Source organism: Mya arenaria, chromosome 13, assembly GCF_026914265.1.
Source record: "Mya arenaria isolate MELC-2E11 chromosome 13, ASM2691426v1".
Taxonomy (NCBI): Eukaryota; Metazoa; Mollusca; class Bivalvia; order Myida; family Myidae; genus Mya; species Mya arenaria.
This window is the reverse complement of record NC_069134.1, coordinates 40,118,045-40,144,089: the sequence shown is the minus strand read 5'-3', so window position 1 is coordinate 40,144,089 and position 26,045 is coordinate 40,118,045. Positions and strand designations below refer to the sequence as shown.

The 26,045-nt window shown below is 33.9% G+C and overlaps 1 protein-coding gene across 5 annotated transcripts in view; it reads left to right on the top strand.

Moving 5' to 3' along the window:
- LOC128213846 (protein patched homolog 3-like) overlaps positions 1 to 26,045 on the top strand; it is a 60,409-nt gene that overhangs the window by 14,378 nt on the left and 19,986 nt on the right. For all 5 annotated transcript variants that reach the window (XM_052919909.1, XM_052919910.1, XM_052919912.1 and 2 more), the window contains exons 3-14: positions 66 to 251; positions 11,733 to 11,979; positions 12,383 to 12,456; positions 12,970 to 13,089; positions 18,036 to 18,159; positions 20,437 to 20,534; positions 20,803 to 20,923; positions 22,451 to 22,574; positions 23,220 to 23,392; positions 24,316 to 24,564; positions 25,572 to 25,749; positions 25,860 to 26,021. In XM_052919909.1, coding sequence (XP_052775869.1) covers positions 79 to 251; positions 11,733 to 11,979; positions 12,383 to 12,456; positions 12,970 to 13,089; positions 18,036 to 18,159; positions 20,437 to 20,534; positions 20,803 to 20,923; positions 22,451 to 22,574; positions 23,220 to 23,392; positions 24,316 to 24,564; positions 25,572 to 25,749; positions 25,860 to 26,021 — 1,843 coding nt within the window. In that variant the 5' untranslated portion in view covers positions 66 to 78. The remainder of the gene's footprint in view (positions 1 to 65; positions 252 to 11,732; positions 11,980 to 12,382; positions 12,457 to 12,969; positions 13,090 to 18,035; positions 18,160 to 20,436; positions 20,535 to 20,802; positions 20,924 to 22,450; positions 22,575 to 23,219; positions 23,393 to 24,315; positions 24,565 to 25,571; positions 25,750 to 25,859; positions 26,022 to 26,045) is intronic.

Here is a 26,045-nt window from a genome sequence, read left to right as displayed (position 1 = left end):
TGGGTAAACATTCTTACAATTGATAATTTAAACTAGTGTAGTTACTGTATAATTTGATTCTGCAGCCCCATTATCAACATGGAACGTGAACGAACGGAAATGGTGGAGGTAAATGAAGAAGAGAATACAGATGGTGTGCATGTTACGAAGACGTACCAGACGACAGAGGTGGTATATCAGGAGTACGAGCCCTCGTGTCTTCAACGATGCAGCAACAGAATTATACGAGTTCTGGAGACTATGTTTTACATGTAAGTCATAAATGTTTGAGAGAAACTAAATTTGAACAACTGGTATTGATGAAATTTGGTACTCAAGTAATAAGAAGCATAGGCTAGATATAGATCTGTCGTTAGGCGTAAATAAGATTTGTTTGTTTTGACTTCCCCAACCGACCCTATTTTTCCTCTTGACCTTACTCTTTGTTTTGCCGTAGTGTTGATTTTTTTCGTAATTTTCTAAAAAATGTGCGCTTTTTGAGTTAACATGTTGAAATTTGACCATATTATATTTAAAATTTATTTTAAAATACCCTGATATAGGTCAATTTGGTTTGTAATCCCGTTCAAAATACACGGTGATGATGCAAAGCGGATTCTTTCCGTCCACATTTTTCATTTGCTGGTTCTATCCGGCACCGATGCAGATTCTATCCGTAAAATCGCAACAAAGTTCAGTACATCTCAGCATTTTCTTCGCATTGTTACTGTTATCGTTTTGGATTTAGGAAAGTATCTTTATTTTAAAGAATGACCATATTATTAGTGAATGTAAATCTTTTTTTATTTAAGGGATGTCGTGTCAAATTAACCCAAAAAATGAAAAAAAATCCACATGAAAAACGTAGGCGACAAGCAGAAACGGTGTTTTTTGTGTGTTTTTTTTTAAATAACACTTATTCTAACATATTATATTAACGCATAGCAGTTTTATCCTTAGAATCGTGCTTCAAGTTAAACTAAATTCATTGTTCGATCGTGTTTTAAGAACTTTCTTTCGATTTAACACGGCAACGGAATCTAGCGTTTGTGGTCACCGGATTCTAATGGCACGTTACATGTTATATTGTTTTGGAGTCTGTAGGTAGTTAATGCTAGAGGATTGTGTGTGTATTTAGTAAGGGTATACTCTGGTATGCTCAACTGAATAAATGGTTGGGCCTAAAGTAGGCCGAAAAAGAAAAATCTGTTTTTATCGTAGTGGTCTCAAACGTAAAAGAAGGGTCGTGACACTAAGGTCAAATATAACGTTTGCAAAACATATATTTATCATATACTCGAAGGCACTCCTTGTTCCGGAGTGGGGGTGCTAGGTATGTCAGGTTGCCTTTTACACAGAAACAATTCTTTAGTCTTAGTCTGATACTTAGAAGTGTATTTAAGGTATTAGTTTAACTCACTGCTCATTTGTGTCGCAAATATGGCATGAGTTCTATATTCATATACATTGTTACTGTAATTATATAATCATGATGCCTTTTCCTGATATAGGAAACAGTCATTAAAAGGGAAGATGAATTAAAATTATGCAAAATGAAAGTAATCAATAAAAGTGCGTTATTGTATATTAATATATATAGGGATGAAGTATTTTAGTTTACAGATTACGGCCCAGGGAGTATTGCAATGTATAAATTGTACAAGTCTCGTGCATGCCTTTATATTTGCCCGTGCACATGCGAATGCGCGAGCTTCTAGATTCACGTAATAAAGCCAATTAATGACTAAATGGATAGTAGTTAAAACTAATCAATCTGTTTCTTTTCAGGACTTTTGTTAATTAGCATCTATGCTCCAAAAATAACGGTCTTGTTGCAACAATCGAAACCAAACAAAAATAATCATTTGTTTTCAGGCAACAGCAAAGAAGCATTAAGTTAGTATTTACTTTAAATTGTATAAGCAAATAATTCTCAAGACTTTATAACTCTCATATGTGAATTAAGGAATTTGGATTTTGCTCCATATTTATTCATACAAGACGATCTTATCCCGTATCTTAAGAGTAACAAGTAATTAGTTTATTTTGTTGTTTATGTCATTAGAATGCCTGGGAATGATATACGTGTTGATTTGATCTTCTTTTCCGGCTGAAAAAAAAAAGCATATCAAATCTTGGATAGAACCTGGTGCGAGTGTCAAAATATATCTGGTGCCCAAATTTCTGTACAACTACTCATAAAAGATAGAAACCAGAGCTCCGCTGAACCGAGAAGCGAGGACTTTATTTCCACTTTTTATCGCAAAGAGTATATACAGAAGCAAGAAATTAAACTATACCTCCTTCGATACCTTTTTTGAAAAGATAAACGTAATTATCAGGATGTAAATAGCTGATAGTAAGAAAATATTAAGGTTTCGTTTGCATGCTATTTGCTGTCAGAATTATGATGGCTGTTTTATTTTCATTCGTTTAGATGAATAAAAAGATATGGGGCTTTCATTTTTGTGTTTGTTTGTCGATAGTTGATGGAGTTATTCTATAGGTATAAAATCACAAACATAATTACAGGGCTTGTTGTTATTTTTACCGATTTACATTTTGGCATTCCACTTTTTAATGTAAACACGACGGATAGAATCCGCATCGGTGCCAGATAGAGCCCGAAAATGAAAAATGTGGACAGAAAGAATCCACTTTGCATCATCACCGTGAAATTGAACAAATTATGGATGCCTATCCTGGTTTTTTAGCTCTACTGGCCAAAGGCCAGAAGAGCTTATGCGATGGTAATGTGTATGTTGTATGTGCATCCGTGCGTCCGTGCAGTCGTGCGTTCGTGCGTCTGTAAACAATTGCTTGTGAACACGATACAGTCTTCAGTTTTGATTTTATCTCGATGAAACTTGTACAGTATCTAGTTTAGATGTTCATGTGATGATTTTTTTTGTGTGTCTTATATCCTTTTGACATACCTTTTTACAAACTGCTGCCTGATGGAGCACAGTCAAAATAATACTTTGAAAAAAGTGTTTATCAGTGTTTGAGGAAATTAATCACCTACCGTAAATGACTGGGTATAAGACGATAGGGGGTATTAGATGCAGGCAAAAAAATATGTGAAAAATCTGAGAAAAAAAGTTTTGGGTTAAAGGACGCATAGAAAATAAGTCAAAATCGTCTGCCAATCTTGGCCACCATGTTTGTTGACAGTGACGAAATTAATTTTTTTTGTGAAAATGGCGATGGTTATCTTTAAAACCATACAACGATAATGCAAAATATGTTTCATTTTTATTTGTTTCATGTTAGGATAGGCACTGAAAATTACTAAGTGTGACAATTTGTTTCTGGATGGCACTGAAATGTACCTTTTATGACTATTTTTAAGATTTCTTTCTGACAGTATATCGTAAACGATAACCTGTCGAGAATGAATAGGAGAGTTACTGTATGCAAAAACTTTATATGTAAGGGCTTGTTCTCAAAGTTTCAACACTACAGAAAAGAATAAAGAACATGGAAAAGTGCGAAAAATCATGACCATTATTGCATCAGTTTGTAGTATTGGTATGTTAAACAGGTCTTAAGGCAGTGTGAATTTTTCACACCTTATCGTAAAACTGACAAAAATATTCTGACAGTGCCCATCTTTGCTTTTTTATATGCATGTTTAATTATTGTTTTATTCAAATTAATATTTAATAATATTAATAATTTAAATCGTACAATATTTTTTTTAAATTATAAACATCTTGCGATATACCGTTTCCCGATCTTCAAATGCCGTTTTAACCCGTATATACTCAATCGATATGACGCGAGTAACTTCCCTTTCTACATAAATCTAAACAATCTAAACAAACTCTCGGCCTGAAATCGACCTCAGAAAAAAGTTCAAAAGCGTGTTACTGGGTATTATACGCAGGCATTTTTTTACATCGAAATCTGAGGGAAAAAATAGCGTCTAATACCCAGTCATTGCCATTGCATTCCATTATGTGAAGTTGTTAACCACTGCATTATGTGATAAATTGTAGGCCACTGCATTATATGATAAGTTGTTATCCATTGAAATGCGTGATAAGTTTTAGGCCAATGCATTTTGTGATTCGTTCTAGGCCAATGCATTTTGTGATACGTTCTAGGAAACTGCATTATGTGATAAGTTAAAGGTCACCACATTATGTGATAAGTTGTAAGCCACTGAATTTTGTGATTAGTTCTAGACCACTGCATTATGTGATAAGTTAATGGCCACTGCATTATGTGATAAGTTGTTAGCCACTGCATTATGTTATTCGTTCTAGACCACTGCATTATGTGATAAGTTAAAGGCCACTGTATTATGTGATAAGTTGTAAGCCACTGCATTATGTGATAAGTTCTAGATCACTGCATTATGTGATAAGTTAAAGGCCTCTGCATTATGTGATAAGTTGTTAACCACTGCATTGTGTTATTTGTTCTAGACCACTGCATTACGTGATAAGTTGTAGGCCACTGCATTTTGTGATAAGTTCTAGGCCATTATGTGATAAGATATTATCATATATTGTAGACCACTGCATAATGTGGTAAGTTGGATGATGATTTTTACATCTCTTAGGCTACTGCATTACGTGATAGGTTTTTGCCACTGGAGAAGGAGAAGTTGGATGATAGTTACTATAGCAGCTAGGCCACTGCTTTTACATGATAAATTGGATGAAAATTATTATGGCCTTAGGCCACTGCATTATTTGATAAGTTGGATAATAATTATAAAAAAAACCTTAAATGAGTTTTATTGCAATTAATGTATTTTTGAAGATGAATGTACAATATTTGATAAATGAATATAGCTTAGGCCAGAGTTTTTTTATCTTTAGATTTACGGGAGATTTTTCAAAAAGTTGGGTAAGGAGGAGGAAATAAAAATAAAAATAAAATGCATAAAATGTCCCGAAGGGGAAATAAATAAAAATAAAACGGATTTTTCTCCGATTTTTTTTATTTTTTAAATCTTCTTATATCATGAAGACAAAACACACCATACTTGTGTCAGCTATTTCATAGGCTGAAAAAAGGGTGATAGATCACCATAAAGTTTCAAAAGCATAATTATAAGATCCTTTTAATGACTGAAAATATTGACCTCAACACTGTTGAGTTCAAGCGCTCATTAAAATTAATTGTATATATTTGTTCGAATGCATCTATGCATATGAGGTGCATATATTATCAACCCATGGATTTTATGAAACATGTCAGTGTAATAAAGAAGTTTAAATGGCCATTTCTAACCTTTTGCCCACAATATAAGCATATCCTTTCCATTGTGAAGTAATCAAACATTGAACACAGTTTCAGACACGGTATAATAAGGAGGTCAAATGTGTTTTTAACGAAATAGTACCGTGACAATTTACCGTGATGTGGTTTTGATATAGAAAAAATAACCAAAAAAAGTTGACGCCCTGATGGAAATTCCTCTTCACTTCAAAGTTTGACAGGGCTTACGGATACACAGACAGTCAAAATCTACATTTATGTACTTCACCAAAGAAAATTTGGGAGCATTATGATAAATTTGACAAGTGTTATATGTTTCAAAAAACCAGGTCTAAGAACTGATTTTAGAAGCAGTCCTGATAAATATCCTAATTCCAGCTATGCCCGTTGGCAATAAGCAACGGATAAGTTTGACTTCTTGCACTGACTGCCAGATATCTTATGTTCAGATTTTTTCTGTTTTATCGGAAACACACACTATGTTATTATTACATCATTTTCAGTATTCTTTAACGATTTAAATTCTAATTCATTATTAAACTAATTAACAACTACGAATATCACGATACCTTGTGTTTTTCTCTTCAAATATGTGATCGTGAAGTAGTGTGTTCAATGCTCCCCAGAGTCAAATTCAGAAAAAAATATCCATTTTGACTATGATGAACACGATATCATTTTGCAGTTTGTGTTTGTCAGAAGCTATACATTTTTGCACTGTAATCCAATTCATCCTTGTTAATATACGACGTGCGCCAACGACTTTTAATAGACAAAACAACCCAAGAATTTCTGTCTCCTTATTTTGACCGGAAGTTTCGCAATCATTCCACGAAACGCGAACAACATACTGAATATATAAAAAAAATTCACAATAAACACGCTTAAAGTTCTCCACGGTTTGATTTAAATAATGAAAAATAAACATCGGAACGTTTTTGTAGTAAAACATTTCTATATAGCTGCAGAAATTGCGAGAAATAAGGGGTATGACAAAAACTACTTTCACTTTTGACAGGACGTTGTTATGGTAACGGGTACCTGTTCTGTTTCCCCGCGTATTTCCGACTGGTTTACGTGGTTTGTGCAGTAAAAAGACCTATAATTAATGACAATTGGTACACCAGTTGGTTCTGGGATATGGGTTATAGAACACTAATTTTATTTTCTTCTTAACATTGGAGCAACGTTCGTCGGAAAAAATAAAAATAAAACTACGAAAATGAATTTTATTTTTATTTGGGTTTTGCAATATTTAGGTACGGCGCTCCCGTAAATCTAAAGATATAAAAACTCTGGCCTTATAAATATATCAATGTATGTTCATAACCAAAGAATAGAATGCATTGTGCAGAGTATTGAAAGTAATGTGCAATACACAAACCTTAAAAATCTGACATGTTTCCCCCAAAGTTTTGAACCAAATATTTATTTTTCCTGACAAGTATGACTGTTAAGTAAACTTACATGTTCAGGAGTGCAGAAAAGTTATAGTTATCAAATGTCAAATTAAAATAGACAAGGTCATAATAGTACATATACCTTGGCAGCTCTCCAAAAAGTTGAACCACACTATAGAAATAAATAGAAATGCATCCAGGATGAATTTCATGTGATAGAAATAAGATGGGTAATTTGAATTCATAAAGACGTTTCCTGTTCTATAGAGATTTTTTTGCTGAATGAATAAACCAACTTTTAAAGAGTTTTAAAGGGGCTGTACTCTGTATGATGAACAAGCAAAAAAAAAGAAAATTGTCAAAAACTGACATAAACTTGGTATCGATGTGTACAATCCATTGAAACTTACCGTATTTTCTCGACTATAAGACGGGGAAATTTGGTCCCGATTTTAAACCTTAAAGTAGGGGGCCCGTATTATAGGCGAGTCTATAAGAATTTTATAAAGTATTACCATCTCAATAGTTTGTTCTATTGATGTTTTTGTAATGACACACAGCGGGTGTTTTTCACACCTTCGCACATTTGAAAAGATTTGATAGTGACAATATATGCTACTTTGCGTTGTGCACATTCCTTTATTATTTTTTTAAAACAGTAAGATACAACAAAATGTTTTGTAAAATATCGAAACATTAAAATCATGAACAACGATTAATTGATATTTACCTCCTTTCCCGATTTTCTGTTGCCGTTATAACTCAATCCAGTTAAAGTGCCGACTCACATCGAGTTTTTGTGAGTAGCATCCCTTTTGTAAAAAAGTAAACACTCATGTTTTTTTCAATTTATTTCTCAATAAATCATTTTAAACTAAACATTCAATATATTTCTGCGTGTGTTAACTTGCGTGAATTTACCTATGTCAGTTGTTCTCTTCGGTGACGCAGTACAGATACTTACTATTACTGCGTTCTTCCCCGGTCCGATATTTTCGACCTGAAATGGACTTGGAAAAAAACAGATGCAATTCTAATAGCATAGAAAGGACGCAGGCAATTTTTAAGATGAGAATTAGGGGTAAAAAAGACGTCCTATGCATGATATAATACGGTAATGTTACAGTAAAAGGCTTGAACGTTATTATCCTTATGTTTGTGTAGTCCTTGTTGGCGTGAGGTTTTGTTGTCAGTTCTGATTTTTCCTTGACTATACTGGCCTGGGTGTGCATTCAACTGAAACTAGAATATTTTTTTGATATTTAAAAGTGATTTTTTTTTGAAATTTTGATATCAAAAACTAAAATTGTTATAATTTGTGGTTTCTTATGCTTTTCCAGAAAAAAAAAATGGTGCCAAAGCCTGAGCGAGTCCCTTTAATAGACTTTTAGGTTACGGATATTTTGTCTTTCAGTCAGGTCATGTCAAACATTTTATTTATTTATTGTGGCCTCTGAGTTAAAGAGATTTTTAAAATTTTAACCTGTAATTCAACCAAAAAACTATTATAACAATAGCTCTCCCAAGGTTAAAATCATCCTATAGTCAGGTATGCTGTTTTGAAAAAGAAGGATGTCTAATTGAAAAGTGATCATCCTGGACTTTTATGTAACCATACAAAGACTAATGATCTAAAATCTACACCATCTTTATTGAGTTTGTGTGATATTCTATCTCATGAAGAGGTCGCAAAGTGCAATTGGGTAAGGCTGCGGTCATGTGTAACTGATGCAGACTGATTACATTAAATTTCATGGTCCTCTGAAAAGTACATTTTTAAAAATAAAATGTCATGTTTCTGCACTTTTAAACTTCTGAAAATGAGAATTTGTGAAAAAGAAAATTTTATATATTTAAAGGCGAACTGAGTTGAATGATCTTGATTTTTTTAATCATTTTTGGCAGAAATTTAACCTTTTTATTTTTTCTAACCAACTAAGGTATTGTTAAATTCTCGTGACCTTAAGGACTGGTGTGTTCACGTGACCTTCAAGGACTGATGTGTTCATGTGACCTTCAAGGACTGCTTTGTTCATGTTTTTAAATTCTAATGCAGATATTCTATCTTGTAAAGAAGTTGTAAAATGTCATTAAGTAATTCAACGCCCAATGGCAACTCGGATGGTTTCTCAATTATAATATCAAGTTTCATTGGCCTCTAAGGGTATGAAGTACATTTTATCCGTGTTTTGCTGTCCTTCAATTTTTGCACAATTTGCAGTCTCGCTAATGCTGGCGTGCTTCGAATAGGCGCCGACCCTAATGTTTTTATAATCAGTTTGATAAAAAAATGAAAAACTAAAAAACAAAAACAAATTTTTTTAGGACTAATTAATAAATAAACTTCTGAACTTGTAAATAACTTATATAAATATAATGGCAGACTAAGTAGCCTTTTTTCAGCTTGTTTGTATTGCAAGAAACACGGACACTCACTCGATTGGTATTGTAAGCATAGTTGTGCAAAATCTTTAACCCTAGTCATAATTTGAAAAAAGCAATTCAAGATAATAAGATAATACTTAAAGGGACTGTACACCAGATTGGCCGCAAAAAAGTTTTTTTCTGTAACGAATCTCAGGACAATTATTTAATAAAATGTTGTACTCTTTGATATCATAAATGTAAAAAAAAAAAAAATGTAAAAAATTTCATTTTTCGACAATGTTTTTTTTCCCCGCTATTTCATCATACGGAGTACAGCCCCTTTAAAAACAATTCAAGATATTAAGATAATACTTTAAAACAATTCAAGATATTAAGATAATACTTTAAAACAATTCAAGATATTTACATATATCCTAGTAAACTTGTTACCAGTTATAACACACCCAGATGTATCAAGGCCCATAACTCTGGCTTTGTTCATAGTTGAGTTATTACCCTTTTTTAACTGAAAAATCAACAACAATCTTGCAGTGCCGCTCTTGTTTTAACCTGGGTATAAAGCTTTCAATGTTCGAAAACATTAATTGACCTAAAATGCACTAAATGATATAAGTGCATCTTACTCATTTGAACCTAGGCTAAGTCCAGATAAATAATTGAACGTGGACGGATTTGTAAAACTGTCGTCTGTTTCATTTGAAGCTTGGTTTACCAAATTTAATTAAAGAGGTAAAATATGTTTTAGTAGACTTAATGCTTAATTTGTGCAAAATACTTCTGCAATAACATGGTAAAATATGAAAATATAAATTATAACCTTTTATAATCTATTGATAGCAACAAAGACTTACGAAGTGATTGTTGGGTTTGATCCCCACCAGGGTGAGAGTGGTCTAGTGATATAGGTGTCCACCTCTCACCCAAGCGGTTGGTGGTTTGATCCCCACCAGGGTGAGAGTGGTCCAGTGGTATAGGTTGCTGCCAGGGTGTGGTTGGTCCAGTGGTAAAGGTTGCTGCCTCCCAGGTCCTGGGTTTGATCCCCACCAGGGTGAGAGTGGTCTAGTGGTATAGGTGTTCGCCTCTCACCCAAGTGGTTGTAGGTTCAATCCCAACCAGGGTGAGAGTGGTCTAGTGGTATAGGTGGTTGCCCCCCTCATTGTATTATTTTCTTATGTCATATGCACTTTAAGCCCCATTTCTGCTAGTCACTAATTAGTTCTGCAGTTTATTTACTGTATTGAAAAGATAATAAATCATTGGAGGCAGATTTGTGTAGGTATATGGTATTAACAAAAGCTTGAAGTTTTGATGAGATTTCATTCTACAAGGTAATGGGATTCGCAGTCTACCTACTGACTGAGTGACTGAATGAGCTGTTGAGTATAAAATAACTGAATAATGCAAAGTCTGCTTATTTTTTAAAGCTCAGTCTCTAAATCAAATTTGCTTGCATTGTAAACTAGATTTTACTAGTCAAATGGCCCATGGTGCTATTAATGAAACAATGAGCCTCATCAAGTTGCATTGTTGACTAATGATGCATTAACAGACAGGCGCATAGCTGCCTTTACCTGAGTACGCGGCTGAATCCACATGATTCTGACATATATAAAAACAGCGTAAGTTATAGTATGCGTACTTGACTCCATGATCCTAATACTGTCCATTTTCCAGTACTAAATAAAGCATCTCAAAACACCAAGAATGCATCAGATCGCACAATGGTTTACAAATATTATCCCTGAACTCCCGTAGCACAATTATGAATCCACATGAGTAGAGGGCTAGCTACGCCCCTGACAGAATAAGCTCTTAAATACTGCATTACACACTCTAAAATACTGCATTGTGCGCTGGTATTATAAAATTGAGGTGTTGATTAGTTTAACTTTTAACTGAAACGTCTTCATTCAGTCGAAACAGCACGTACATATATTAACATTAATTCAAGTGTTGATAATATTGGTCCCACATTCAATGAATCACACTTGGGTTTTTCTATTGAAATTAACCTTTAAATCCTTTTTTAATGAAATTAACCGAACTATGCTAGATTAATTACAATCTACTGACTTGAAATAATAGATAAATGTGAAAAATTGCTGGGTGTTTTGGTATAACTTGACTTCACCGAAGACCCTGTTTTAAGGATGGGGTTTGTCTTTGGATGGATGGGTGGATTGGCGCCTGGGCAAGTGGTAAACTTGTGATTTCTGCATGGTAATTGTGAACTTGGTATATTGCAAGGTCATGTGGAGATGTACCTTGGTATTGCATTTAAGGTTGGTGGTGGTCAAGGTCAATGTCATTGTACATGGAATAATGCCGAGTGATGAAACTTGGTATATACCCCGGTAGTAAGCTGCTGTGGAATGCATTTGAAAATGAAGGTAAAGGTCAAGGTCACTGATATGCAAAAGAATAAAAAACAGTTTTCTCTTGAGATGAGTATGGACTGATGTATAGTAATGCAACTAGGTTATTAGTTTACTCACGTTAAGTCCATTTGAGATTGGTTGGGTCAAGGTCACTGTTATAAGAAAATAGGAAACAATGAATTTTGCTCAATGACCTATGTTAAGAATGATGTGCATCATGTGATCTGGCATTTCCAGTTAGATTGTTGGATTGCTACATATTTGATGTTTGCAAAACTTTTAGAATAGGTAATTATTATTATTTCTTAATTAATTTTTTTTATTATTTAGTTAATTTCTTTTATTATTTCAGGGTAGGCCTGTACGTTGCGCGGCATCCATTTCTCACAATTCTGTTAAGCCTTTCCCTCTGCGGCCTTTGCGGAATCGGTCTGATGCGGTTTGAACAGACGACTGATGATGCGAAGCTCTGGGTCCCAAAGCAGTCACGCGTTCTTCCAGAAAAGGCCTGGGTCGATGAAAACTTTCCCCAGCAATATCGATTCACCTCCGTTATTGTCACGGCTTATAATATCTTCTCGCCTACAACAATTAATTCTGTGAGTTCTGGTTTATCATGAGTGAAATAATCTCTCTCTTAATAAATACATAAATATCACGCCTCCATACATAAATGATGCAACGACATTGGTCCAGGACTGGTCACGCGGTGACCCAATTTTGTTCCATTTTGGGTCACCAAATGTATATCATACCAAAATGGCGTCTATTTTACGATTCCGATGAATAAATGAAACATTTAAACATGTTAACAGGCCTCTGAAATTACCAGAAAGGGGGCTACACTCTCTCATACAATTTAACTGAAATTCAAATCAGCCTATTATAATAAAAAAAATAATTTACTAGCAGGTATTTTTATGAACCAAAATTTTATCAACCAGTTTTATGTATGACCTTTAGTTCTTATTACATAATTATAATATTTTTATTGTATTTCAGATGTATGATATGTATCTGCAGTCTCGGATGACCTTTACTGTAGATAATAAAAACCTGGACTACATGTGTGTCAAGTACGTTTTTAAAACAAATATACCCAAGATATCCTTTGCTTTTAAATTTAATGAAAACAGACTATTATAACAAACCTTTTATATATATATATATGCTTTCTGGTGGTTTATAGAGATTTATCAGTGAAATAAAAGTGATATTTCACTGTTTGAAACAGTGAAAATATCAATTTATAGTCTCCTTATCATTATTTGGTGTCAGCCCCAAAAGAAAAACATGATAAATAATTATGCCTAAAAAAATAGAACTGAAATGCTATATATATGATGTACAGTTTTCACTAATTTCAAAAGTTTAACCTGAATGAAAATGATATAAAATTTCTTTGATTATTGTATGCCATTAGAGGTTTCTGTTTTTAAAAGAAACATCAGAAGTGTGTTGACTTTCACTCGGCTATGCTCTTGTTAAAATATGTCTTCCTTAAAGATTCCCTTGACCATAAACATATTTTACTTTTCGAATTATAACCTATTTAGTATAATTTTTATGGGTTATTGAACATTTTTTAGGATTGGTCACATGTGCCATGTCAAAAGCCTCCTAGAATTGTGGCAGTATAACGGCACAATCATTCGAAGTCTAACCCTCGATGATATTCTCCAAACGGTGAATCAGAAGATAGCATACAGGTTGGTTTCTTGAAATGTATATTTAAAAAATATTATAAAGTAATAGTTTATCTACGGCCAATCCTGAGAAGATTTTAATTTGCAGGATTTTAGAGTTAGCTCCATTTCTTTATTTTTTTATCTCTGACATTTTTTTTCTCTGACATTTTCATAAATTCTAAAGAAATTACAACCTCTAACTCCATATTTTTTCGGAGAGTTGAGTATGGGAGCGATAAGGTTCATTTCCAACATATTTGTGGTGAAATTCAATTGTTCATATTCACTCTTGGGCCATAAAAAAACTCCCCAGGAATCACAATTCTTTCTGCAAATGCATGCACCGTGATGACAGTCTATTGTAATGAGGTAAAAATTTAGACTTAAGCATTTTTTATCCAAGTATAAAACTGTCTATTGAATTATGATATGCCTCTAGTCAACTGTATAATGCACTTTAGCAAGCACTTTACTATAACGTGTATTAATACATTAGGTCATTCAAAGGTCACTGTTGCATTTCAATAATTTTGTTTATATACACTTTTTGTTATGACTTACTTTAATATAATTAAATTGAAGAATGTGGTATAGTCGCTTTCTGTTTCAGAAAATAATAAAATTATTTACACTGTTTTTTTAATTACGTTTTTTTTAAGGAGAGGGGGTGGGAGATGAAATGAAATGCCCCTTCTCCTTAAGTTAGCAGATTTATATCTCTAAAATTTAATTGACTTGACACATCTGATTAAAGGCAGATTTCTTCTTAATTGCTAAAAAATGTTATTTTATCATGGCTATGATAGCTTATCATATCATATCATATCATATCATTATTTTTGTGCTTGTGTATGATTGAGAAAAAGACCAGATATTACACATCTTTGTTCTATAAAACATTTTCCTACAAGTTATATTCACAATTAGATATATATAATCATATTTGACAGTGCTTTTCAGTTAAATAGAAATTCTAGTTTCACTAAAAAGCTTTTACAAAAGAGAACATAAAAAAAATGTCTGCACCGGAGCAATTAAAGTGATGAGTGAGAAAAATCACATGGTTTATAGGTCAAAATCCCCTTTTTTCTGAGCACAATCCCCTGGTACCCTTTTGGAAAAATAGCATACATGCTTTTCGTCTTTCAATTTGTCCATTTTTGTCTTAAATAAAGCTAGCCTTTCTTGGCCTTTAATCGAGCGGGGAAGAAAAATAAGGACATAGTTTTGGCTGAAACTGTTTCTTCTATCTCTTTAATGTACCTACATGTGAAAAAAGCATATTTTTTGACAACAGACTCCAACAACAAGAAATTACAGGCCTTGAAAGTTTCAGTATATTAAAGTACTGTAAAGCAAGTAATGAGTACATGTACAATGTATGCATTTGGAGGTAGAAAAACAGATGCATGGATTGATTTGTGGAAAGTAATGGAAAGTGATCCTGTTGAAATATTGATCAGGGTGAAGCCGGTCTGACAATAAAGTAAGCAAGATGTGTCAAGACCTCGTGAAATAAAATCTTGTCTGTGTAAATTCCTCAAACTAATTAGCACTTATGTAGCCATTCATGAAATGGTCTTATTTCCTTTTAGTATAGTATTATGTAAAATTACAACACGTATAGCTAAAGTGGACAAAATTACACAATGAGGTGATGTACTTTGGTTTTGCATCAGATTTTCATTGAATTTGCCCATGGTGTATGTGTTAAGATGTTGGGTAGTATTTCTGTGAATAGTACAAGTACAGTCTAGTCTTTTGGTACAGTTGTAAACATGTTACAGTCATGGCAAAAATTCTGTTACCAGATATCACAGTATGATGCAAAAACAATTTTTACAAGTCAAGCAAAGATGTTACTGTAACATTAAAAGGACTATACACAATATTGGCACCAAATCTCAGGATAATCATTTAATAAAGTGTTCTACTCTTTGATATCATAATTGTAAAAAAAAAAAAAGAGTAAATTGTGTCGGAGACCGGGTTTCGTACTGGTATCGCCAAAATTGCAATCCAGCATTCTATCCGCTGTGCTACCAAGGCTTACCTCGACTAGCCAATCACGCATAAGGAATTGATTTTTACTAGGTAGATATACCTAGTAATCTTTTTTAATGGAAAAATATGAAAAAACTGTGAAAAATAAATTCATTGTAAACTATGTGGTATTTCAGTTACTCTTCAATAACCCTGAATTGTCCATTGTCTGCACAGGTGAATGGTCTAAGTAGTTGTTTTAAAATTTGTACTTATTTTCTTTTCTTGGGAAGAATCAAGATATTAAAATTTTGTTTGAGTGTCTAGGCATATTTTAGCATTGGATCCTTATGCATCATCATTAATTTTGGAAGTGCACTGGGGTTATCTGACCTTTGTATAAAACCAGGTGAAAGCTTATATTTCTTTTAGTTCAGTAGGCAATTACATTGTAAAGTTTACAATAAAGGACATTATTAGTCTTCAAACTCAATCCACTTTAAAATTTCATAAAAGGCAGCCATTTTCCTTACAAGCGCTTAGATGATGATAATAGGCAGGTTTCAAGTTTTATTTTCATCATTGCATATAATATGCATGTGATATTACAAAACAATGAAACATATTTCAGTTGACATCATAAGCAAAAGCGCCGGCTTTTGCCATCTTGAAAATTGTGTGCCATATTTTTTTGTTGTTGTGAAATTAGCATTAGGTTAAATAACAATTTTTATTTTCTATCGGAGATCTAAGAAACGGGCGGCGGAAAAAATAAAAATAAAGTTAGGAATTTGAATCTTTTTCTTATTTGGGATTTGCAATATTTAGGCACGGCGCTCCCGTAAAACGAAAAATAAAAAAAACTCTGGCCTAACACTTTTAAAAATGTCGATCTATATTTTACGGGACCTGCAGACACAATACAACCAATAACAAGATCAATAGCTTTCATGTATATTGTTATGCAATGAATTATGATCCGAACATATCCGAAGATGTTGCGTTCATCGATTGATGAACGCAATTGCCGAAAGGCAGTTCATTTCAGGAATGAAAGTTGAGGTGTAAATATAAATTTGTGAAAAGGAAATCATAAAATAAATAACTTGAATGTTCTTTCGTAAACATATGTTTAAGTTACGATTGTCCAAAATGTCATGTGTTTGGAAATTTGAAAAACAACTCCTTATGACTTAAGCGCAAAAAGTTTTATTACATGGACCTTGATTATATTTATCTATTTATATGCACAATATAGGCTGATGAAAAGAAATGTTGTTTTTTAATTTAATAACATTATTATATTTAACACAATTTAGTTGAAAAATGTTAATGATTTGTTGGCGCTTTTTTTACTGTGGCCATTTATTAAATTAAAAAAGATTTTTTGCATCGACCTATATTGTTCCCCTTTAAAATGTTGGGTAAAGAAAAGCTTAGATGGGTCAATGGGTCAGGTTACTTCAAGGTTACCCTGTTTTGTTTAAGAACAAAAGTAGATAATGGTTTTCAAGACCCACATGCATGACTTACGTGCACTCTGTATGATGTGTCTAAACATATCGGTTTATTCATATGTCAGTGGAACAATAATCTGTTCAACTTTATGTACTTGTAAAAGCATTTGGCATAGATATATCTTAAGTTACCTTTTAAACAGGCAATAAATATAACAAATTACGGGGCCAGGAAGGTAAATTTACAAAAATTTGAATACTAATTGTAATTTGAATAAGGCTATATTCTTGTTCTGCAAATTACTGATATTTAGGTTATCTATATTTGATCTGTGAGGTATGAAGTTAAGGTTTGAAATTTAGTTGAGGCTTAGACAATAAAATGTTTGTTTTAGGTTTCAGGACCTACCATATTTTCCCCTTACCCTAGACCTTTTTTGCATTAAGAAATGTTTTCTTTTATCATTTGTTTGATTATTTTCTTTTTTCTTGCAAAATGAAGTGTTTTTGACTTTTTAATACCATTGATGCTAATATGGATTGTATATGTGTTCTTAAGCCTATAATGTATAGTTTTTGGTAACAAAATAACATTGAGAAACAATTTGCCTAATAAAAAAATACAAAGAATTTCCGTCCTACCTACCCTATTTATTTTGCATGAAACCTGAGACATATTTTGTTTAGCCTGTTATGCTATTCAATTGAAATTTGGAGAGATCTTGTTCAAACTTAAGTGCAAAAAAGCAGTCCAAGTTTAGGTGAACTTTTATGAAGTTGAAAAAATTATGTGAGATTTTTTGTATGGTCGTAGGTAGGCTTTTTTTTACATAAATATAAATAACACACAATCTAATTTGGGTTGAAGCACCAGTTCTGTTTTTTTTTCTGTGGTCTACAGAATAAGTACCACAAATGGAAGTCGGGTATCGTCAGATCTACTTTTAACATGACAAGTAAAAAGAATTAATGTGCAGATGTCACAAAATGGGGTGTATGAAGTAATGCGGTTTAAAATAGTGCGAATTTTAAATATGTTCATAAGATTGTAATATAAATGTGAATTTGAAAGCAAGCCGCAGAATCTTATATTAATTTTGGTGAGGAACCAAGGGGAATAGATAAGTTAATAATACAGAAAATGTAAATGTGTTGAAAAAAGACCCTGCCTTACTTTATTGTCTAATAGTCAAAACCAGCCAAAATTGGGTTTAATTTATTTAACTTGACACCAGCAAAACACTTGCTAGACACAGGTTTATGAGATACTGTAATGAAACTAGCTAATTGTATTAAAAATTCATCATTTTACATCACCTTTTCTGAGGTAATGACAGGCACTGATTGGTCACAGTTTGGAGCTGGAAATTCGTGACGTGCAAGATTTGGGAAATATTGCAAAATATGTATGAAACAAAAATCAAATCCTAGTAAATAGTCATAATTATGTTATATATTTTGATTAAGAATTGTATTTTTACATTTTTGGTCATGAGTTACGAAATGTTTACTACTTGTACATTTTAGCCCAACATACGGTACAGAATTCAGCCTGGAATACATGCTAGGAGGTATACGTCGAGATAACCGCGGAAAGATTTTAGGGGCAGAATCAGCAACCATGCTCTGGGTTCTACATAAAAATCCTGAGGTATTATTTGGTGCCTGTAGTTGTGAATTTCTGATCTTGATATATGGTCCTCCAGATAATAGAATTTAGACCACTTTGCTCATGTTTTATGTGGCCTGTGTTGAATTGTGAACACTTTGCTCATGATTTACGCGCTTGCATAAAATTATGAACACTTTGCTTATGTTTAATGTGGTCTGAGTGGAATTGTGAACACTTTCCTCATGTTTTATGATGCCAGTGTAGAAATATGAGCACTTTGCTCATGTTTTAAGTGGCCTGCATTGGATTGTGAATACTTTGCTCATGTTTTATGTGGCCTGCATATAATTGTGAGCACTTTGCTCATGTTTTATGTGGCCTGCTTATAATTGTGAACACTTTGCTCATGATTTATGTGGCCTGCTTATAATTGTGAACACTGTGCTCATGTTTTATGTGGCCTGCTTATAATTGTGAACACTTTGTTCATGTTTTATGTGGCATGTATATAATTGTGCACACTGTGCTCATGTTTTATGTGGCCTGCTTATAATTGTGAGCACTGTGCTCATGTTTTATGTGGCCTGCTTATAATTGTGAACACTTTGCTCATGATTTATGTGGCCTGCTTATAATTGTGAACACTGTGCTCATGTTTTATGTGGCCTGCTTATAATTGTGAGCACTGTGCTCATGTTTTATGTGGCCTGCTTATAATTGTGCACACTGTGCTCATGTTTTATGTGGCCTGCTTATAATTGTGAGCATTGTGCTCATGTTTTATGTGGCCTGCTTATAATTGTGAGCACTGTGCTCATGTTTTATGTGGCCTGCTTATAATTGTGAATACTTTGCTCATGTTTTATGTGGCATGTATATAATTGTGAACACTGTGCTCATGATTTATGTGGCCTGCTTATAATTGTGAACACTGTGCTCATGTTTTATGTGGCCTGCTTATAATTGTGAGCACTGTGCTCATGTTTTATGTGGCCTGCTTATAATTGTGAGCACTGTGCTCATGTTTTATGTGGCCTGCTTATAATTGTGAGCATTGTGCTCATGTTTTATGTGGCCTGCTTATAATTGTGAGCACTGTGCTCATGTTTTATGTGGCCTGCTTATAATTGTGAATACTTTGCTCATGTTTTATGTGGCATGTATATAATTGTGCACACTGTGCTCATGTTTTATGTGGCCTGCTTATAATTGTGAACACTGTGCTCATGTTTCATGTGGCCTGCTTATAATTGTGAGCACTGTGCTCATGTTTTATGTGGCCTGCTTATAATTGTGAATACTTTGCTCATGTTTTATGTGGCATGTATATAATTGTGAACACTGTGCTCATGTTTTATGTGGCCTGCTTATAATTGTGAGCATTGTGCTCATGTTTTATGTGGCCTGCTTATAATTGTGAGCACTGTGCTCATGTTTTATGTGGCCTGCTTATAATTGTGAATACTTTGCTCATGATTTATGTGGCCTGCTTATAATTGTGAGCACTGTGCTCATGTTTTATGTGGCCTGCTTATAATTGTGAACACTTTGCTCATGATTTATGTGGCCTGCTTATAATTGTGAACACTGTGCTCATGTTTTATGTGGCCTGCTTATAATTGTGAATGATTTGCTCATGTTTTATGTGGCCTGCATATAATTGTGCACACTGTGCTCATGTTTTATGTGGCCTGCTTATAATTGTGAGCACTGTGCTCATGTTTTATGTGGCCTGCTTATAATTGTGAACGATTTGCTCATGTTTTATGTGGCCTGCTTATAATTGTGAGCATTGTGCTCATGATTTATGTGGCCTGCTTATAATTGTGAGCACTGTGCTCATGTTTTATGTGGCCTGCTTATAATTGTGAACGATTTGCTCATGTTTTATGTGGCCTGCATATAATTGTGAACAATTTGTTTATGTTTTATGTGGCATGTATATAATTGTGCACACTTCGCTCATGGCAGACATGTATGGATCATAGTGTCTGGCAGCAGCCTCAGTGTCTGTTCACGTCTGCAGGTTCACACTTCCCTGTCTTCTCTATAATTTATACATTTCTTGTGCAATACTTACAAAATATGGTTGCAATGTTGAAGAACACAATGTCTTGGGCATGTATTATAACCAGCCTGATCGCACAATTCACTCTGGACTTTTTGCCCTTGAATCACGGCATTTGACCAAATTTACTTATTGATTCTGAAGTGTGCCTGATTTATCTACAACAGTTTTTCATAGATCCCTTTCATACTGACTCATGACATGTATAATTTTATGTATTTCTACATATTTTAAACTTTTATTTTCAGTTTGAAACAGCTGCCCTTGACTGGGAAAAACAGATGATAGACATGGTGAATGCTGGCCGACCATATTTTGCCCAGTCATATATCTATGCAACAAGGACGTAAGTGTTTTGCCGTCAATTGGTCCAAGGGTTTTAGCTAGGTTTTAAAAAGGGCAGGGTGCTGCAGGAAAGGGACAGGGTAAAAGGGCACATTGTATCGGGCTATTAAGAACTTAAATAAAATTATAGAACAGAGCATCGAAGGCCAACACTTCTTTTTCAACAGCAGGATGTATAATAATCTGTGTGTTCATTACTCTTGTTCTGCAACCATAACAAAATGAGAATATACTGGGTAATAATATGGCAACATGACATTAAATTGTAGGTTTGATGATGAGGGTTACGGAGCAGTGAAGGCAGACACATCTCTGTTGACCGCTGGGTTCATGATCGTCTATGTGTTTATTATTTTAGTCCTTGGAAGATTCAATATGGTGGAAAACAAGGTACTTGGATTGTTATTCTTTATCTTAAAAGACTGATATGTCCCCTTGTGAGAAAAATGTGCAGCAAGACTTGACCTTGAAATCCGGTGACATATGGCCCCCAACCAGTGCCTGTGAATGTATAAGTACTCCATATCCTATCTGTGTTTTTCTTGAGATCATGTTTATTTTCTTTGTTCTCTATCCTGGAATTTCGGAAACAATGGCAGGGGCATATGTCATTGTACTGAAAACCTGTGCAGCAGTTCAATTGTAAGAGCACTCACCTTTTCAGCAGGAGGTTCAAGACTCAAACTCCAATCTGGCTGCATATTTTTTTCTCATTTGATGAAAAGTTATTGCTTTTTCTTCGGTGTTGTCAGTGAAAGCATTTTTATGCCCCCACAAAGTGGCGGCATATAGGGTTGCCCTTGTCCGTACGTACGTCTGTCTGTCTGTACGTACGTACGTCCCGAAGATTGTTTCCGATCTAATTCTTGAAAACCGTTTGTCCAATCCTCACCAAACTTTAAACACATGTTTGTGACCATAATATCTTGATCAAGTTCGATAGTCATGGAAATCGCTTTAGTCATTTAGGAGTTACGGCCCTTTTTTGCCAAAAATACTTCAAAAATATATGTTTCCAATCTAATTCTTGAAAAGTATGTGTCCAATCCTCACCAAACTTTACATACATGATTGTGACCATAATATCTTGATCAAGTTCGATAGCCATGGAAATCGCTTTTGTCATTTAGGAGTTACGGCCCTTTATTTGCAAAAAAAGACTTGAAAAATACGTCCCGAAGATTGTTTCCGATCTAATTCTTGAAAACTGTTTGTCCAATCCTCACCAAACTTTTAACACATGTTTGTGACCATAATACCTTGATCAAGTTCGATAGCCATGAAAATCGCTTTAATCATTTAGGAGTTAGGGCCCTTTATTTCCCAACAATACTTAAAAAATATCTTATCCGATCTAATTTTTGAAAAGGATTTGCCCTTGTGCAGATTATCCTGAATAATCATTATGGCTTATTTTCTGTGACAAAAAATCGAAGTGGGGGCATCCGTGTCCTATGGACACATTTCTAGTTTTAATCTGAACCTTCAAACCACTTTCACTGAACCAGGTACACATATTTCAGGGGCAAAACACGATGCAAAGATAACCAGATGAGTGTTAAAAACCGCCTGTGGTGCAATTATTTGCTCGCCTGTTATCAAAGAAGAATTCTTTGGTACTGTGATAGCCTTGGTGGTCAAGATATAACAATGAAACTTGGTACACATGTTGCCAGAGTCAGTTCATGCATGCAATATAAGGGCCATAACTCTGGCTTAATAGTTTTTGAGTTATGCCCCTTTTTAAACAGGAAAAGAACAGTCAAGCATTTGCATTCACTCCGTGGCACTCTTGTTGAATATTGGGACACAAATATTTTGCATTTGAAAATTATTTGTTTTACAAACAATTTTATAAATAATTGTTATAAGAATTATTTGCACAAATAAGTGTTTTATCAATATTGTGTTTTCCAGTTGTATGTGTCCTTGACTGGTATATTCACCATTGGGCTCTCCATCCTGTTCAGCTACGGGCTCGCCATGGGCTTTGGGTTCCTTTATGGGCCCATACACAATATGATGCCTTTCCTGCTTTTGGGTATGTGGGCAGATAAGAAAGAATATGAAAGAAATCTAAATAATTAATCAGTGTCAATTTGAATTAGAATTTGAATTAGAAGTTTTTGAAGTTAATTAATTTTTAAAATTGACTTTGAAATATGAACATAATCAAAGTTCTTAAGAACTGAGAGAGAAAATGTAGATATTGTTTTTGTTCTATGCGTTCTCCAGGCAATTAAAGGGAGGTCATTTTATAACTGTCCATGTGTTCCAGGGAGTTAATAACCAAGGGAAACAACTAGATAAAATTAATGTCAACATGAATATGAATGGTTTCTCTTTGATTTTTTTGCAATGCTAAAACAAATCAGACTTATTTAGTAGAATGCTTTTTGATTCAATTTAAGATGAGATTAATGTTGAGCATAATAAAAGTTCCTTTTAAAGTTCATCTTTTATAAAAAAAACAAAAAAACACCAAGGTGGTGTTCTAGTCATCATCATGAAATAGTTTTGCTTAAGTCGTAACTCTAAAACTCTTGAAGATATTTACTTGAAACTTAATACAAGTTTCCAATGACATTTCACATGTATGTAGATAAGCTGGGTTGTTGATAAAGAAAAGAATCAGCCTTGCATAATTGTGTTTATAAATTTCATTTTATCTTATTTTACCCAACAGGTATTGGTGTGGATGACATGTTTGTGATCGTTGGAGCATGGCAGAATCTCAGTCCTCAAGAACAGAAGCTGCCAATTGACAAAAAGATGGCCTTGACCTTGAAACACGCGGGTGTGTCGATAACGGTGACATCAGTCACGGATATTGTTGCGTTTGCGATTGGGAGTTCCACGGTAAGGCTTCCTATGGAAGGCTCTTAATGTATCCGATGTACATATAAGCTTTTCGTTTCATCCAGCCATCGGCAATAAATTCATATTTTGATGCCGAATGACTCCATGTAATTTTGTTATCATTTAAAATACTGATCAGTAATATGTTAAATAAGTTACTGAAAATATTACAGATAGAATTATGTCAGTTTGTTATTTTGATCTTTATTTTTTTACTGAAATCGGAATTGAAATTAATGATTTTTCAATATTTCAAAGTCAGATCAGCCTGTTAATAATGTTTGTATCAGTTTAATGTTCACCTATTTTAACATATCCTTCCTTTACACATTAAACCCTTTCAAATGATACTGAAAATTAATTTGGGGTCATCAGGCATTCCTCTTGCTCTAAATTGTTTCAGCATGATGTTGCCAGCATGAAAAATGTCATTTTACATGTTATATTATACGTATATAACTAGTATAAAAACTTGAATAGTGTTGAAAATGTGATTTTGCTATATATAGCAGTGTTTTATATTAAGCTCTGTGAATAGTCAAAGAAGTATGTATGATATAAAAAGAATATCAAAATCATGGCCATTCAGAACTAAATTTGTTGAACTCATTTATGAAAATTGATAGAATCTCACCAAGAATCATTTTTATCAATTTAGAAAACTTGTTTTATATATTTAGGGTTCTCACAAACTTTCGGTTGAACCGACTCAAATAGTGAAGTAACAGCCCAGCTGTTTCTTAATCTACTTGAGATTCTCTTACTTTTCCAATTGCCATTTGAATCGTCAATTTTGGCAGGGAGCTGGTTCTTAATTAGAACACTGATATTCTATATTAAATAAACACTCATGTTATACATGCTCTGCATATTGACATAAGTTAGGATACATATAAGATTTACATACAGTTCTTCTATTTCAGGTCATCCCAGCTTTAAGCGCTTTCTGTGCGTACGCAGCCTTCGGAATTCTGGGATTATATTTCCTCGTCTCGACATTCTTCGTTGCCATATTGACTCTGGACGAGCGAAGGATTAGTGATAATCGAAACTCTGTGATATTTTGTTATAAGCATAAAAACTATGTGCCAAACTCTTGTAGCAAGCGCGATATTATAGGATCTTTTATAAAGAAGATCTATGGACCGACTTTAATGAAATTACCATGTAAAGTAAGTATATTCAAATTATGCAATTTTAAGCTTGTTTTGGATTCAAAGAAACAAAGTTGAGGTATTGTAATATCCTGCATCTTATTTTCTGACCAATGTGGGGATGGAATTGACCCCATTCAAATGCTTAAACATACTTTTTTCTCAACTGCGAAAATAAACTTTCATGTTTTATTTAGTGCACACAAAACATTGCAGGAGCCCTATAGTTTTCTCCCACCTCAGATAAGTAGATCCAATAATTTTACCATGCTAGATATTCTTATCTTGCCCACGGGCGAAGATAAAATGCCCGTATGGAACTCCTTTTTTAATAGTCACCACATTGTAATTACCTCCCTTGTTGAAGACTGGACATCGTCCGTAGCAGCATGGAATCCTTGTCTTGTGGCAATATTTAGAACACTTATAAATTATTTCTTGCTTCAAATGTCACCATAAAACAGTTTGCACGCACCTTTCAAGAAACAATGCTTCACTCTCCTTAGAACTAATTAAAGTCCAATTTGACTATTAACATAATCTGAATTACTGCGCACAAGTACAAAATAGTTCCAGCAAAATATTCATTTTTACTTAATTTTGTTTAACTGAGGTGGGAGAAAAAGCATCTACCATAGCCGCTCGTGTAAGATAGGTTCATCCCAACCCTCGCGCAGGGTGTTTTGTGGAAACTCTGTAAACCTTGTTTCCGCAAAATACCCTACGCTCGGGTCGGAATGAACCTATCTTACACTCTCGGCCATGGAAGATACTTATAATCACCCTGTTGGTTCATTCATCTGTCCATCCCACCGCATTTCTTTTATAACTATTGTTAATAACTTATCAACTGTTCATGATATCCAATTCATACTTTCTGAACTTCCTTACAGGAAAAACACACTATGTTGTGACAAGTCATGTAACAAACTTTTTCTACCATTGTCAGATTAATGGCCCTTTGTAAACATAGAAACTATTGCAATTTTTATTGTTTTGTTTGATAACTTTTTAATATATTTCAGGTATGTGTAGTTATAGTGACAGCCGTGCTAGTGTGTGTAAATATATGGAGCTTTACTATGTTGCGACAGGATTTTAACATCTACGACTACCTTCCACAAGATTCATACGCCACCGAGTATGTACAAGCCCAGCTGAAATACTACCCAGACAGGGGATTTGATGCTTCCATATACTGCGGTATGAAGAAAAATTAATGTCATTAATATGTATAGCTACAGTCTGCTTTGAGTTCAGTGATAGTCATAGTGATTGTTCTAGATTCGTAATGCTTATTTATTAATTTCCAGATGGCATGGACTACTTTGTAAACAGAAGGAAATTAGAAGCTATGTACAGTGACGTAACCAGTGACCCATATATTCAGAATGGTTCTGTTGTATTTTGGTACCCAGCATTCACCAACTACCTCAAAACTACACAAGATTCCATGGTTACCTCACAAGTAAAAGGTATAAATTGTTTTGTATACATTT